The sequence below is a fragment of the Gorilla gorilla genome, chromosome 6 (genome assembly GCF_029281585.2).
Source record: "Gorilla gorilla gorilla isolate KB3781 chromosome 6, NHGRI_mGorGor1-v2.1_pri, whole genome shotgun sequence".
Lineage (NCBI taxonomy): Eukaryota > Metazoa > Chordata > Mammalia > Primates > Hominidae > Gorilla > Gorilla gorilla.
In genome coordinates, this window is record NC_073230.2 from 166296876 (window position 1) to 166313391 (window position 16516).

At 56.5% G+C, this 16516-nt stretch overlaps 1 protein-coding gene across 5 annotated transcripts in view; it reads left to right on the top strand.

Annotated features, from left to right (window-relative positions):
- DNAJB6 (DnaJ heat shock protein family (Hsp40) member B6) overlaps positions 1 to 14263 on the top strand; it is an 81357-nt gene extending 67094 nt beyond the window's left edge. For 3 of the 5 annotated variants that reach the window (XM_004046553.5, XM_055347409.2, XM_055347410.2), the window contains exons 9-10: positions 6577 to 6783; positions 12843 to 14263. In XM_004046553.5, the coding sequence (XP_004046601.1) occupies positions 6577 to 6783; positions 12843 to 12925 (290 nt within the window). In that variant the 3' untranslated portion in view covers positions 12926 to 14263. The other 2 variants (XM_019031036.3, XM_019031037.3) reach the window with 1 other exon arrangement.
- The last annotated feature ends 2253 nt before the right edge of the window (positions 14264 to 16516 follow it).

Below are 16516 nucleotides of genomic sequence, written 5' to 3' on the forward strand. Positions count from 1 at the left end.
CCACATATGAGAGGGGGTAGGGGAAGGGCCACGTGTGCCTTAGTCTGGCTCAGTGAGACAACAGGGCAGAGGAAGCAGTCAGATATGCATTTGTCTCGGGGGAGCAGAGGGATGACTTTGAGTTCTATCCTTTGTCTGCACCTGTGAAGATAAGCTGTCCACTGACATTGCCAGGGTGAAATCCCACACAACTGCTCTAGGGTAAAGATCTTGAGCCCCACAGGGAATTTCCTTGTGCACAAATTGTGAGGGAGGTGTGTGGCTTTTTTGTTTGTTTGTTTTTTTGAGACATTGTCTCATTCCTGCTGCCCAAGCTGGAGTCCAGTGGTGCAGTCTCAGCTCGCAGCAACCTTTGCCTCCTGAGCTCACGTAAAGCGATCCTCCCAGCTCAGCCTCCTGAGTAGCTGGGACTACAGGCATGCAGCCCTGTGCCCTGCTGTAGCCACCTTCTTTAGGAATAAAATGGGAGGCAGGTGTGCCCGATGCAGTTCCCAGCTTGCTTTCTCCCTTTAGCTGAGTGATTTTGGGGTCCTGAGATTCATTGTCGTTTCACAATACTTTGTTTCCCAAATTAGCAACCAAGGAGAGCGGTTATACTTGCCCTGGGGCTTTAGGGGGAAGCGCAGCCCACCCTGTGTGGACTCGCAGCAGAAGCAGAGGCTGCTCCAGAGACTGCGGTGCCTTCCTGTCCACCCTGACCCAGGAGCCTCAGTGTTGAGTGAGGGGCACTGGCTGTTTCTTGAGGGTGGGAAGGAACACCTTTTCAGCCTACTGTGCAGGATTTTTTTTAAAGGCAGGATTTCTGTTACCCAGGCAGGAGTGCAGTGGTGCGATCACAGCTCACTGCAGCGTCGAACTCCTAGGCTCAAGCCATCCTCCCAGCTCAGCCCCCCGAGTAGCTTAGACTACAGGCATGCACCACCACGCCTGGCCAATTTTTTCTTTTTTTTGTAGAGATGGGGTCTCACTATGTTGCCCAGGCTGGTCTCAAACTCTTGGGCCCAAGTAATCTTTAGCCTCCCAAAGTGCTGGGATGACAGGTGTGAGCTGCCACTTCCAGCCCTACTGTGCAGTTTTTTTTTCTTTTTCTTTTTTTGAGACAAAGTCTTAATCTGTCAGTTAGGCTGGAGTGCAGTGGTGCAATCACAGCTCACTGCAGCCTTGAACCTCCTTGGCTCAAGTAATTCTCCCACCTCAGCCTCCAGAGTGGCTGGGACTGTAGGCGGGCAACAGCGCACTGGGCTAATTTTTGTCTTTTTGTTTTGTTAGAGATGGGGGTCTCTCTTTTTTCTTTTTTTTTTTTTGGTAAGGAGTCTCGCTCTGTTGCCCAGCCTGGAGTGCAGTGGTGCAATCTTGGCTCACTGCAACCTCTGCCTCCCAGGCTCAAGTGATTCTTATGCTTGAGCCTCCCGAGTAACTGGGACTACAGGCACATGCCACCACACCCGACTAATTTTTGTATTTTTAGTAGAGACGGGGTCATGTTGCCCAGGCTGATCTCAAACTCCTGACCTCAAGTGATCCGCCCGCCTCACCCTCTCAAAGTGCTGGGATTATAGGCGTGAGCCACCGTGCCTGGCCCAGATGGGGTCTTTCTGTGTTACCCAAGCTGATCTCAAAGCTAAGCTGGTCTCAAACTCCTGGGCTTAAGTGATCCTCCTGCCTCAGCCTCCCAAAGTGCTGGGATGACAGGTGTGAGTCACTGTGCCAGCCTGTGCAGTGTTTTTAAAAGGACTGGTGTAACAGTAACTTGTGTGAACACAGTGATGTGGTCTGGGCCCTTCCCCGCATGAAAGGACTGATGGAATCCTCAGAACTGCAGGCATGTTGAGCGCCAGAAGCAGGGTCCTTGGGTCACTGACAGGCTGGCCTTGGTGAACACGTGCTGCAGAACACTGCCTCCAGGTCCTCCCGCATGTGGGACACGGCGATGGCAGAGATAAGAAGGTGATGTGGCAGGGAAATTCTGAATCATACAAGGACGTGTTGTGCAATAGCTGTGTGAGCTCTAGCAGGATGTTCGAGAGAATGTCCTGGGGGCTCTTTGCCATGGGAGAGGGTGTTGCTGTGGGAAGTGTGCTGAGTTGTGTGTTCCTCGGCCCTCTGCGTGGCGCCTGCTTCCAGGCTGTGCGTGAGGCTGGCTTGTTCCGTCCTGGGATGCTGGCAGGAGTGTGGGTCTGTGCATTCCCGTATCTTTGAGGCACGTTCTCAGCATCAGCAGCCCCAGCTCCTTCCTCCTCGTGGTGACGGGGAGGCGAATGGGCCAGGGTGCTGGGTTTCCAAGAACACCTGCCTTGCTCTCTGTGGGGATCCACAGAGTTCACGCAGTGGCCCTGTCAGCCCTGAACACGGAGAGCCACTGCCTGTGAGGCCCTGGGGGCATGTCTGGAGAGCCTGTCATGGCGTGGAGCTCACCGGACAGTCTCCTGGGACCTTGACAGACCGCACCAGGCCGCATCCTGCACCAATTAAACCCGAACCTCAGGGCTGATCCTGTTGTGGCCAGGAGGGAGATTGGATAATGCTGGGCCTGGGAGGGACCGGGAGGCCGAGTCCGAGGCGAGAGCCATGGGGTGGTGCTTGTCCCGGTTCTCCTGCAGTCGGTCTGTCCGTCCTGCCTGCTGTGACTGTTCTCCAGCCACTTTCTCTTTTTCATTTTTCTTGCTGGAAAGCTGTAGAAGGCAGTGGGGTGGGAACGCTCCATCCACAGTGCAGGTTAGAACGTTGGAGGTGATGGCTTCGCCTGGCAGTGAGGTGAACAGAGCCTCCAGCAGTGCCGGGCGTGTAGCCAGGGCAGCTGCAGCAGGAGGACGCCCAGAGCCTTGGCTCTGAACAGATAGAACCATCGAGGCCGAATCGGGCAGTCCTCCTGTTCAGACCAACTGTGTGTCCCTTTTGTGAGACAGCTGGTGACCCCTGCTGGCACATCTGCGTCCCAGCCATGAGGCGGCCGCTCCCTGTCCATGCCGGCAGTGCACCGTGCCCACGGGAAGCTCGGTGTGGGGGTTTGGAGCAGCAGCACGCTGCGTGACTCCCCAGGTGATGCCAGGGAGATCTGGATAAGGAGGTCCACATCTCCACCTTCATCTTCTTTCCTCAAGTCACTTTTCCTGGCACCTCACTAACCATGAGGTTTCACAGGAACCTTGGGGAGTCCCTAGTGTGCTTGGCCTGGGGACACAGGACTGTGTCGGACTGCTGGGGCCAGAAGGGTTTTTCTAGAGACCAGACCTAAGCAGCTGCTGTCCACCTGCCACGTGTGCCAGCCCCAGCCTTCCTCCCAAGTGAGTGGGGGAGGGAGGCTTCTGGGTGTTGCCGGGACCTGGCCGGGGGCGGAGTGGCTGAGCTGTGCAGGAGAGGATGGGGCACAGGCATCCACAGGAGCCACGCTGCCCTGTGGATGTGGCCGTGGAGCCTGCACCTTTCTCCCCCAGTCACTCCAGGGCTGCTCTGAGCCTGCAGCCGGCCAGCTCAGCGGCCCGGGGTTGGAAGGAACGCAGTGTCCATGCCTGCCCGGCGGTCTCAGCCTCTGAGGAGACGACGCAGGGAGCTTTGGATGCTGCAGGTGTCTTCAATATTCATTTTCAAAATATAAGTCTTAAGTCTCAGCGGGGCCTTTTTCTAAACAGACGGTAAATGCAAAACCTCCCCCAGAGCAGCTCTGAAGGCAGCGCGTTTCTCTTCCTCCGTGGTGGGAGGAGGCCGGGCTTTGAGGGCGGGAAGCCCTGGTCGAGGCTGGACCCGAAGCCTGGCCCTCCCCAGGTGATGGCAGCCCCGGCTGACCCACAGCGCTCTGAAGACAGGTCCTCGGACACCCGCCCAGGGGTGCGTTTTCACCTGTGGAGCAGGGGTGTGGGGGACAGCTGGGAGGTGAGGGGGTCCCAACCGCAGCTGAGCTGGAAGTGCAGAATTTCAACTGGCAGTGAGACTGGGCTTCCCAGAGCCAGGATGAGCCAGGATGTGTGGGGTTACCCTGCCCCCATTTTCCCTCCACGTGGAGTGGGGCGAGTGAGTGGCTCACGCTTGACTCTGAAGCTCCCCGGGCACCAGGGGCTGTGACTGGGCCAGGCAGGGGCGGCTCTTCTGGCGGCAGTCACAGAGCTCACGCTGCATCGCTGTGCCCCAGGGAAGACTTCACAGCTATGGATATTTAGGGTCCAGTTCAGTGTGTCACACACCAGAAACTTTAAATTTTTTTCTCAAATGTTCTACTTTAGTTGGCAAAGTATAATTCTTAAAAGTCATGGCGGAGTATTGGGTGCGATCCTCCTGGAGGCAGGAACGGGCTTAGCACCGGCAGGTTCCGGTTGGCCCTTTGCTGCTGTGTGCGTGGGTCCCTTCGTCTCTCCTCTCTCCCTCCAAGGTGGGACGTGGTACCCTGGGAGCACCTGTGCTGAGTCTCTCCTTGGTGTCCAAGGGGCTGGGACGGCCCAGGGTGCACAGGTGTCCCCGGGCAGCCCGCAGATGCTTCTCGGCGACACGGCGCCTTTGAGTTCGAAGGTCAGATCTGGAAGCCACGTTGCCACACAACAGCGAGTTTGCAGCACTGTCGCCATGTGTCCCGCTCTCTTGCCAGGGTCCAGGCAGCTGGGAAACAGCTTGGTTTGCTGAGAAGCCACGTCCTGGGTGTCCCTGTCCCAGAGCCCTCCTCGCTCCCAGCGTGCAACTGGGGCCTGGTCGGGGGCCCTGGCATGTTTCTTCCTGCTGCGGGCGTGCTCAGGAAGTGCTGTGTGTGCATGGTGCCCGCGGGCACGGCCTGTGTGCTGGGTGCTGTTTTCCTTCACTCACGTCATAGAATCGCAGACAGCAGCCCTGCCACCTGTTTGTTCTGCAGGTGAGCACGTGGAGTTCCCAAAGGGAGAACTGGCCCCGGGCTAGGTGACCCCTCTCAGCTCAGCAGTTCCATGTGATGCTGGGAGATGTGCGTGCATTCTCCTGGTGCAGCCATCTCAGCAGGGGTCCTGGGGTCCCCTGGCAGGACGTGCAGGCCGGGTGTTGACAATGGGGTGTCATAGGTCAAGCCTCACAGCCTGCGTTTACGGCGCTTGGTTAAATGGTCCCCAAAATCACGTTTCTGTGTTCAAAGTGTGGGGAAATAGGATTGGGGTAGAAGGTGACATCTGAGGCCTGCGCCTCCTCTTGGGTTTGCTGAATTCCAGAAACGATGGAGCCCTGTGGGCGCTGTGCTGTGGCTCTAGGATTTTGTGAGGTTTGCCCTCCCCTCTGGGGACACACAGGCTCCAGGCTGCGAGTTGCCCAGGTCTTGGTGTTCCTTGGAGATTAATTTCTGCACTTGTGTGGGGGTCTTCCTTAGGCGAGCATCACCATCGTGGTCTCCAAGGACCAGAGCCTGGCCTGAGGGGACAGCCTGAGAGCAGGTTCCTTCCTGACCTCGGAGCCGGTTCTCTCTGTTGTGGTTGAGCCACATTTGAGCTCCTGGGGGCAGGCCCTGGGCCTGGCACTCAGCACTGGAAGTGGTGTATAGGCCAGTTTAATTGGAGAAGCTCCTGAATGTCCGTCGATCTGTCAGTCCGTTGGGTTTCAGACGCATTTCAATGGCTGAGTGCTCCTCAGTGCTTGCGGGGAAGCGAGGAGGACGGGGCCGCCCCTGGCGTAAACTCTCTGCTGTGCCACGGGAGGGGTCTGCCTTGCTTTACATCTGCGCAGGGCTCGGGGCCCGAAGTGCTGGGTGCGACAGTCGTTTTAGGCACATTTTAGAGTTTGCAGAGGGACGAGGAATCCCACCACCTGCGGCCTCGCACACTTGCTCCTGGAGCTCTGACGCAGCTGCCTCCCTCACATCCACGCAGCTATTGCCACTCAAACTTTGAGAATCACAGTGGAGATCATTCTGTGAATATTGTTTTCTTGTTTTTATTCCTCGTATCCATCCGTGTTCAAAACATGTTTTCCATATTTCTTTTTTTTAATGCATGGCCTCCCAACGACTTTTTCTGTATTTCAAAAGATTAATAAAAGCACAACTTTTCAGAGCGTTGAGAAGCCGGCCCGTCTTGGGTGTGTGTGTTGTGCGGGGCCAGAGCTGGAGCTGCACTGGAGCGGCCGGGATGGCCCTGCCTTGGGCGGGGCTGTGGCTCCCGTGGGCGCCGCCGCTGCTGCCACAGATTTATTCCAGCACGAGGCGGAGAGGGGGTGTCTTCTGTGTATGGACTCAGGAGGAAATCGCCAACTGGACCCAGAACCTTTCTTCCCCAGGGTGGCTCAGCTGGCTGGTTTTGACAGCGAACTTGTCAGCCCTGACCGTGATTTCAGTGGGGCACACTCACTCTTGGAAGAGGCGTGTTGACTGTGCCAAAGCTGGTGGGGCGGGGAGCCGCTTCTTCCGGGAGAGAGAGAGGGGTGATTTTCAGATGACTCACTTTTTTCCCACTCTTGGAGGATTAAGTTCTGGCCCCAGTGGTGCCACTGAAGAAAGGAGATAACCTCTTTCTCCTGCCCAGAGATGACGCGTCTGGATTCAGGGAGATCGTGCGGCCAGCTTCCCTCCCTCTGCTCTGGATGGGGGCCGGCCGCCGCCGCTCACTCACGGCTCTCTCTCTCCCGCTGTGCCTGCAGGTGTGGCCGACGAGGATGCCCTCGCTGAGGAGCGCATGCGGAGAGGCCAGAACGCCCTGCCAGCCCAGCCTGCCGGCCTCCGCCCGCCGAAGCCGCCCCGGCCTGCCTCGCTGCTGAGACACGCGCCTCACTGTCTCTATGAGGAGGAGGGCGAGCAGGAGCGACCTCGGGCACCCGGGCCCTGGGACCCCCTCGCGTCCGCAGCAGGTGTGCAAAGGGAGGCAGCCGTGGAGCAGGCGCAGAGTGAGACTTCTCTGGGTGCCAGAGGACAGCGAGGACACAAACCGCGCCTGTGCTGCTGTGTTCTGACCTGAGCGGGCGTGGGCGGTCGGGCGGGGCGGGAGGAGGTAGCTTCGCTCTGCTCCTCTCCCGCTCGCAGCGCCCCACGCCACGGTGGCTCCGGGCCCCCCACCGTTAAAACGGGGTCCGCGTGTCCTGTACACAGTGTGTTGCTCCGCAAAGGATGACAGAGCTGCCACGGCAGTGCGAGGTGCTGCTTTTACCGTAGACGTGCCTTTTCGTAGCTTTCAGCGTAGAGCTTTGAGGCCTGTGGCATAGGCCGGGTGGTCTCGTGCTGGTGGGGTCTGCATTTGCCCCTGCCCCTCCGTCAGCTTCACCTTCTCGTGCCTTCTGCGCTGGGTGCAGAACAAAAGACCCCCTCAAGGCAAGCCTCCTTGTGAAGCGTAGTCTGCCCGCCCACCCCCCGTGGGGTTCTTGGCCGCCCGGCCTTCCTCCCATCTGTTAGCGAGCCGGATAGTCTCTGAAGTGAGTGCCCCGGAGAAGTTCTGGGTCACCCTGAGGACGTGCTGTGCATGTAGGCTTGGCCCTGACTGCGTCCTAAAGCCCAGGGTCCGTGTAGTGTGAATCGTGCGTCAGTTGGAAGTATTTGTGCCTCTTCTGGTTCTTATCACCGCACGCGGTGAGGTGACCCCAGCCGCTCATGTCATGCAGGAAGACATGGATGGTTGATCCCTGGGTTTGGGGGACCGAAGCGGATGTCGTGAGGTTACTTCTGTGGACTTGGGCCGAACAGCACTGTCTAAGCAGGACATGAAAAGAAGGGGGAGCGTCTCTCCTTTTCCCTTCATGGAACTTTCTATTGAAAAATTAGCCCCTTCCAGTCCTTCTTGGATGAAGCACAGTTGCCGGTTACGCTTCCGAGGAGGACGGAAGGTGCACCCCCAGCCGTGAGAGCCTCAGGATGTGCCGCCTGTGGGTGGGCACGGCAGCCCCTCCAGCCGGCCGCCCACCTGCCGTGCTGCGCTCACCTTTGCTGTGTGAGTCTGTGCTGTGTCACTGAGTGACAGACAGAGGCAGTTGCAGGCTGCATGCACCTAGAAAGAACTCCCCCTGCACTGAGCGGGCATGGGGGAGGCTCCCCAGGGTCCCTGCACTGAGTAGGGTGGGGAAGGCTCCCCAGGGTCCCTGCACTGAGTAGGGTGGGGGAGGCTCCCTACGGTTCCCTGCACTGAGCGGGCATGGGGGAGGCTCCCCACGGTTCCCTACGCTGAGCGGGGTGGGGGAGGCTCCGCAGGATCCCTGCACTGAGCAGGTGTAGGGGAGACTCCCCACGGTTCCCTGCACTGAGCAGGTGTGGGGGAGACTCCCCACGGTTCCCTGCACTGAGCGGGCATGGGGAAGGTTCCCCACGGTTCCCTGCACTGAGCGGGCGTGGGGGAGGTTCCCCACGGTTCCCTGCACTGAGCAGGTGTGGGGAGGCTCCCCAGGATCCTTGTACTGAGCGGGCGTGGGGGAGGTTCCCCACGGTTCCCTGCACTGAGCAGGTGTGGGGAGGCTCCCCAGGATCCCTGTACTGAGCGGGCGTCGGGGAGGCTCCCCAGGGTCTGTTGTGCGCTCCTGTTACTGGAGGGTCTGATGGCCGTAGGGAGGGTGCGCTGTTTGTCGATGGGTCTTTGCAAGGTGCAGGATAGAGCAGGGTCGTAGCTGTCGTGTCTCTGAACCACTGGGGTTGGGAGGCCACCGGAAGCCTGGCCTGCGAGGGGCCTTGTGATTTCACAGGCCCCAAGAACGTGGTGTGCAGGTGCGGGCCGCCTGGGGGAGCCATGTTTAAAGTGCGGTGAGGCTCCTGGAACAGCACCCACCGCAGGCCCGAGGCCACACCCGTATATCAGAACTGGGCCGATCTTCTCCTCCCGGGCTGTCAGTGCCTGTGGCTATGGCTGTGGGCGGGACTGATACGGGCAGGCAGGCGCTGTTCTCCCCACGCCTCACGGCTTTGCCAGTTTGTATCCTCGGCTTCCCTGCCATACACCGTTTCTGAGGGGGGAAAACTGGTTGACTGCTGAATCCCAGCACAAATCCTTAGAGCAAAGAGGCCAGTGATGGCTTTTGTTTCTGCCCGGATCCTCTTTGTGGATCTTCTGTCCTGCGGCTTTTCCTCTCATTTGTTTCCTTTTTTTAATGGCTTCATGAGATCTTGAAGATACCAAAGTAACCATCAAAGATTTAAAGACGTGATTTTTATACAAATATATAACGAACACGTCAGAGACTTTTACTTAAGTTCTTACTGAGAGATGACAAAGCTGACTCAAAGGATGAGTCAAGAAACCGCTGCAGAGTTGGAGACAGAACTGGAGTGAAATTGCAAAGCAGGGTGGTTTTGGTCTCTGCAGAGGCCATTTGCGACTCACTCACCAACTCCGGTGTCAGGGTGCTGGTGGGTGACAAGGAAGAGGTTGAGCAAGCCTCCGCCCCTGCAGGCTCGCTCATTATACAATGAGCACCTGCACCACCAAATCCGAACAACTGTACATGCTTACAGAGAAGGGCACGTGCTAGTGTGGGAGTGACAAAGTCACACGGGTGCAGACCCCTTAGCTCCAGCCTGCTGGGTGTTCTGACGAGTGGACTTTGTAGCGATAACACAGGCTCCTGAGTCAGGACACTGGTTTGCTGCATTTCTGCGTCACTGAAGGTCCCGCTTTCCCCGAAGCCCCTTTCACAGAAAACCCATGACTCTTGGCCAGGCCTCTGGGTGCCTGGAAGATCCCACTATCATCTTTTTGTGGGATTTGCATGTCCTGGGCAAGGTTCCTGTAAAAGGAATACAGTGAGGAGACCGGCCACCCGGCAGTATTGATGGCCCCCACTTTGGCCTCCAGCCGTCTGACCCGTCCCTGAATCGAGCAGGTCCTGTCGGAGCTCCCAGGAGTCAGTGAGCTTCCACTCACAGGATCACAGCCAGGTGTGCAGCCCCCAGGCCTGGGCGGTTCTAGGGCATGATTTTTTTTAGGCTGGAAATGAGCTCTCACTTGAGATGCACCCCTCAAAATACTGAACGTACTGCTTCTGTGAGAATTTCCCCTCCTTGTGTCTCGTGTGATTGACAACGGGTGCAGCCAGTGGAAGCAGGAATGTCGGCGAGCGCGGGGTGCAGGGGGTGCCCCTGTCACAGTCAGCGGAGCGGCGGGTCGGCGGGGAGCGCCTGTCCCTGCTGCGTGGTGTGGGGTTCCCGTGGCTGGCATTTGCCGCTGTGTGGAGTCCTCAAACCCAGCGCTCGCCCTGCCTTCGTTCAGAGGACAGAGGCACCACCGGGAACCCACCGGATCCTCACTCAGGCTTTGGAAAGGCCGAGTGATGTTTTGTGTTTGTGAATTCCACACATACTGTAGGAGTATCAAGAACACGTAACTGTTAAAAAAGGAAAAGTAAAATTACTGAACAGGAAAGAAAGGATAAAGCAGGTCCTTTGTTTTTTTGGCTGAGGAAAGCAGCCTGCCCTGGAACGCTGTAGAACGTCTCCCTTTTTGCAAAGCACAGCATGGAGCTCTCGGAACTGAAGATGGGAATCTAACCCTGCCCTCAGCTTTCAACAGCTCGAAGTTTGTCTTTTTAATGAAACTAATTTGTGTATTTATACTTAAGGGTTTTCAACGTTTCCAGAAGTCGTTTTCTATCAGGACAAGTTTTTAAGTAGTCACTGGTGGGAGAGTGTGCCTCTGTGGACTGTGCCCAAGGCTGGCGGTCCCACGAAGTCCCAGAGCCCGTGAGCCAGTGCCCAAGGCCATGTCTGTGATTTGCAGGAGGTTCAGGTGACAGGAAGGCCTGCTCTGTTTTTCTCACTTTGATTTTGGACTTTTTTTTTTTTTTTTTTTGAGACAGTCTCGCTCTGTCGCCCAGGCTGGAGTGCAGTGGCGTGATCTCGGCTCACTGCAACCTCTGCCTCAAGGGTTCCAGCGATTTTCCTGCCTCACCTCCCCAGTGGCCGGAACTACAGGCGCTTGCCACCACGTCTGGCTCATTTTTGTATTGTTAGTAGAGATGTGGTTTCTCCATGTTGGACTGGCTGGTCTCGAACTCCTGACCTCAGGTCATCCCCCCGCTTCAGCCTCCCAAAGTGCTGGGATTACAGGCGTGAGCCACCGCGCCCGGCAATAGTGGAGGCTTGAAGAACACCGGAAAGTGGTTTCCTTGTACCGGACCCGCCCCTCCCCCACCATCCCGGCAGCCCCAGGGCGGGTGAGGGCGACTGCAGTGTGGTCACCTCAGGCTTTCCGTCCCTAACTCATAAAGGCCCAGTGGCAGCAGTTGCTTTAAAGGAGCTCCGTTACTCCCTTTGTTCTGGGGTCTTGGTAAAGTTTGCTTTGCTGAAGCGGAGGAACCGCAGGCGGTGCTGACCCCCCCCACCCCGCCCCCATCCCACGGGGTCCCTTGGGTCCCGGGGCACGAGGCTCCTCTGAGGGACACGGCCTCCAAGAGCTGGCTCTGCCCTGGCCGCGCTCCATAGTCAGGGCGGCTCCCCGCATGCTCCTCGGGACGGGGATCTCCTGGCTTCTTCCCGCTTCCTTTCCTCTGCGTTTTCCGCAGAGCCGCCTCCCTGCTTTGGAAGCAGGTACTCAGCGGCCTCTGCAGCCACCAACGGCACACAGGCCTCTCCCTGTTCTTTCTTTCTTTTGGTAACCATAGCTTGAGGCACATTTCCTAAATATGCAGCATGGAACGCCTGGCGGTTCACAGAAGGCGCATCTCGTGCTGCTCCTGTAGGGCGGTTAGGACGTGCTCCGCTGGCGAGGAAGGTGGCAGCCTCCACTGTGCACGGGTCACAGGCGAGTGTGGTGTGGTGTGGTTGTGGGTGGGGTGTGGACTGGATCTGCAGGCTTGTCCCTCTCTCGTGGAGAGCTGTCGGGGTCCAGGCAGTGCTCAGTGGTGAGAGCCACAGCACATTTGAAAGTCCACATGTGTTTGCCCCACTGTGGTCCAGGACATGTGTGAGCCACACTCAGTGGACTTGGACCTGTGACATGTTGGTCAGCGTGGCGGCCGTCAGCTGGGCGTGGAATGCATCTGATTGGAGCCTGGCACCCGGCCTACCATGATTGTGATTCTCTGGGGCGAGTCCTGAGTGTGGGCAGGGCCTCAGGCCCCCGAGAGGGCTGTGAGCAGGCACCTTCCTGTGAGGCACGATGCCACCATGTGAAGTTGTGTGGCTCTTTGGAGAGTTCTGGCAGGTTGAGGGCCTGTGCGTGTGGGACCCAGGCCTGCCCTGCCTGCTGCCGGCCATGTTCCCTCTGCCCAGTCATGTTGACAATTGTGGCCAAATTCAACATCAGGCCTCTTTCCTGCACCCACGTTGGCACACACTGAGTTCAAGACAGTTTCTGCAGAAATGAATCCAGAGGTGTTTATTTCTGGCACGTTGGATCAGATGTTCGGAGGGTGGGCGTCTTTCTCCGTGCACTTCAGCTGGATCAGTCAGTGTCAGCCATTGACTTTAGCAACAGGGAAATGAAAGACTTTCCTCAATAAGAAATGGGACTTTCTCACGCTGGATGGCACAGAGCTGGCAAACGTGAGGCCAGTCCACACCAAGGCTTTGCCTGCAGAAAGGCTGCACTGTGGCCAGCGGGGGAAGCGGAGGAGACACCTGTGGACACCCTCCCCACAGGTGGGCACACCTTTGGGCAGGCCCAGTGTGCGTTCTGAAGGAGAGCCCGGGGGGGGTTCCGGGACTGAGGTGCAGCCGTGCCCAGGGTGGGCTTCTAGCTCTGCCGCTGGGTGGAACTCGGGTAGGTGGGAGTCCTCACTTCTCTGCAGGGTGGTGAAGCTCTGGGTAGTGTGAGCAGTTCTCAACGTGCACCTTGGAAAGTCAGCGCCCATTTTGAGGTTTAGGTGTGGCCAAGATAGACGACTTCATTTTGTTGCTTTTTGTTCTTAACATGGGGAGATATTTAGAAAACATGTTTGGCTCTTGCTGGGGAAGCAGTGCTGTTCCGTACAGTGTTTTACAAGCCGTGTTTCCTTAGGATTGAAAGAAGGTGGCAAGAGGAAGAAGCAGAAGCAGAGAGAGGAGTCGAAGAAGAAGAAGTCGACCAAAGGCAATCACTAGACCGGACTTGAGGCACGCGGTGCACCCCCAGACGCTGGCGCTCCACCGTGCTCGGCATGCGGTCGTGCACACGCGCTAGGTAGCAGCGTCGGTCAGGACTGTCTCGAGGCCACACTCGCTCGGCAGGATTATGCGATCACAGATCAGTCAGAGCAGGGTCAGGAGACGGGGCTGATGGCACGGGTGGTGGGGATAGACGTTTGGGACTTGGCCGCGACGCTCTGCTTCTCTCCAGCTCTCAATCTGCTGCATTTTCCTCTAGTGCTTCCGGATCCTCTTCATTCTTTTCGGCTACTCAACCACTGCGCATGCTGCTGGACTATTTCTAGCTTTAGAAGTACAGTAGGGCGCAGATGGCTAACTGAGTAACATTCGTGAAATGAGGCTTTCTGTGGCGGCGTAGTGTTTGGAATTAGAAGGTAATTCAGTAGAGTGTAACTTAGAGAATATTGCAAGTGACACATTGAATCCTGCCCGTCAGGGCACCTTTTCCTCAGAGCAATCCGGCCACACGAATAGAAGGCTGTTGTGAATCACATCAGATGTAAAATCATTCCTTCTGTTTACTCTTTTAATTTTCATCCTTTGCAGGTAGTGCAAATTCAACTTCAAATATGGTGTAGGTTTTGCTAGATTCCATATTTTTTTTCTTGGATTTTTGCTAATTATTTTTAGCAAAAAATTTTTGCTCAGCGGCACCCTCCCTAGTGTCCATGGGTTAGGGCTGTGCTGGGGAAAACGGGCCGGTATTTACACACACGCAAAACACCCAGAGACGGCACAAGGAGGTTGAACTAATGTTTCAGTTCGCGAACATTGACTCCTTACGAAAGTCACTTCATTCTAACTAGATGCGCCCACTTCCGGTCATTATTTCGTTTGCATGATGTATTGCTTCTTCACATTTTGTTTTTATTGAGCACGGAGTAGAATTCCAGGGCTGCCTTGACTTCTTCCCTGCATGCTCCCTCCCAGTGACTTTCCTTCCCTTTCACATGAGGATCTGCCGTTCATGTTGCTTTCTCCTTTGTCCTCTTGGACTTGAGGGCATTGTGAAAAGCTTTGCTGTGATTTAAAAATACCAGCAATTTTAATCTAGCAGTGTTGAAGCTGGGAATTTTTTGGCGCAATCCATGTAGCAGTGACACAGGCTTGGGAGCCAGAAACAAGTGTGACCTGTGATTTTATTTAACACAACTGTTGCCAAAGAGTTGGCTTTGTTTATTTGGTTTTGGTGGGGAGAGGAGTGGTATTTGATGCTTTCTGTGGACAATGTAACCCTAAACACATCATGTATTTTAAGTGCCACCTACATAAATAAAACATAAGCATATTGAATACAGCTCGCCTGCCGTCCTTTGTAAGCGCCAGTAAGTTGCACCGTTAAGACTGACTAAAAATAAAAGCAATTCTTCAACATTACGATTATGAAGGATGAAGTGGTGTTTTGCAGGCAGAAGCCTTGCTTCTGAAATGCGTCACTGTAAGGCGAAAACATGACTTTAAAGCTAACACCCCCGGCTGGGCAAAGTGGCTCACGCCTGTAATCCCAGTACTGTGGGAGGCCAAGGTGGGCAGATCACCTGAGATCAGGAGTTCAAGACTAGCCTGGCCAACATGGTGAAACCCCATCTCTACTAAAAATACAAAAAATTAGCCGGGTGTGGTGGCACACGCCTACAATCCCAGCTATTCGGGAGGCTGAGGCACGAGAATTTCTTGAACCAGGGAGGTGGAGCTTGCAGTGAGCCAAGATCGCACCACTGCACTCTAGCCAGGAGACAGAAGGAGACTCCGTCTCAAAAAAAAAAAGGCCGGGCACGGTGGCTCACGCCTGTAATCCTAGCACTTTCGGAGGCCGAGGCGGGTGGATCACGAGGTCAGGAGATCCAGACCATCCTGGCTAACACGGTGAAACCCCGTCTCTACTAACAAATACAAAAAATTAGCCGGGCGTGGTGGCAGGTGCCTGTAGTCCCAGCTCCTTGGGAGGCTGAGGCAGGAGAATGGCGTGAACCCGGGAGGCGGAGCTTGCAGTGAGTCCAGATTGCGTCACGGCACTCTAGAGAGAGCGAGACTCTATCTCAAAACAACAATAACAACAACAAAAAAGTAACACCGCAACGCACAGATGAGGTGGAAACTCCCGCAGCCTTCACAGGAGACATTGAGGGTCCCGAGAGGAAAACCTCGTCGACTCACCCTGGCTCTGCTGGCGACCAAGACTGGGCCAGACATGCGCTCAGTGCTGACATCCTGGCGTCCCGCCTTCCTGGTGACAGGGGAAGGTGGTGCAGTAAGTCGCCTTGCAGGCCGGGGTCGGGGGTGTTTTTAAAACAAGATTAGTCCTTCTCAACTGCTCAGATCCCAGAATCTGCTGCTGAGATTGTGGCGAGGGAGGCAGGTGGTTTGACAGGTTTAGAGGTGACTGTTGTGCCCTCAACCCTGCCCACTTGACCCTCAGGCCGTCCCAGGAGCGTGGCCGGGCTGCCTCAGCAGGGGCACAGCTAGGGAGCATGGACAGAGCCGCGAGTGCCTTCCAGACAAGCCAGGCCACACACAAGACAGGCTCTCGGCAAAGGGGCCAGAACCCCGTCTTCACACGGCCTGGCTACCGAGTCAGCTCATGTCACAGGTAGGTCCTCCCGTCACTGAGAGGGAGAGACCCCAACCCCAGGAGGAGGAGGGAGCTGGTGTCCATGGAGCCCGGCAGGTGCATGGCCAGCAGGTAGGCATCTGCTTCTCAGGTGAGGAGGGGTATTGGGGTCTACCCGACCCCTGCGCCCAGCGCCCCATCCCCCTAGGGCGTGTTCAGGAGCGCCGTGGTGCAGACAGAGCCCGCGGCTGCTTATGCCAGTGTCTGCTGAGGGGGGTGGAGAGGGAGCCCGGCCCCTGGGTGTGCTCGGCAGCTGCTGAGATGATGGCAAGGGGGAGCGCGGCACCTGTTGTCATCACCTTTGTGACGTCCCAAGCACTGGGGGGCCCTGCGGGGGGTGGGGAAGGCAGTGAGGTGCTGGTGGGTGGGAGGCAGGGGGGCTGTGGACGGTGTGGCAGGGACTGCAGTTGTGGGACTGGGGTAGGGAGTCCTGGGGGTGTCAGGACCACAGTGGGGCTTCCTGGCCACCCCACTGCCAATCCCAGGGCCACCCTATACGCCGCTCACTTTTGTCAGGGGCACAAAGGGCTGCAGAACCCACTTTCCGTAAGTACATTTAAACATCCTGAAATGTTCACACCCTAACCCTAACCTGGGGGTCCCATGTGCCTTCCCTCATGTGGGTTGTACAGCTGGAGACAGAACCAGGACATGGCGCTGTCACCAGGGAGAGCTCTCTGCTCTTTTGTTCATAGGCCTGGAAAAGTGGGACCATGACGTGAATACCCACACCTGTGTTTAACACATTTTGTTTTGTTTTTGTTTGTTTGTTTTTTTGCAATGGAGTCTCGCTCTGTCACCTAGGCGGGAGAGCCGTGGCACCGTTATCACACCTCAGAAAATTAGTAATTCCCCCATGCCAGCTACTTCTCAGTCCATTTTCAGAAACTATTTAGTTTTATTCTTTTCTTTTTTGAGGCAGAGTCTCACTTTGG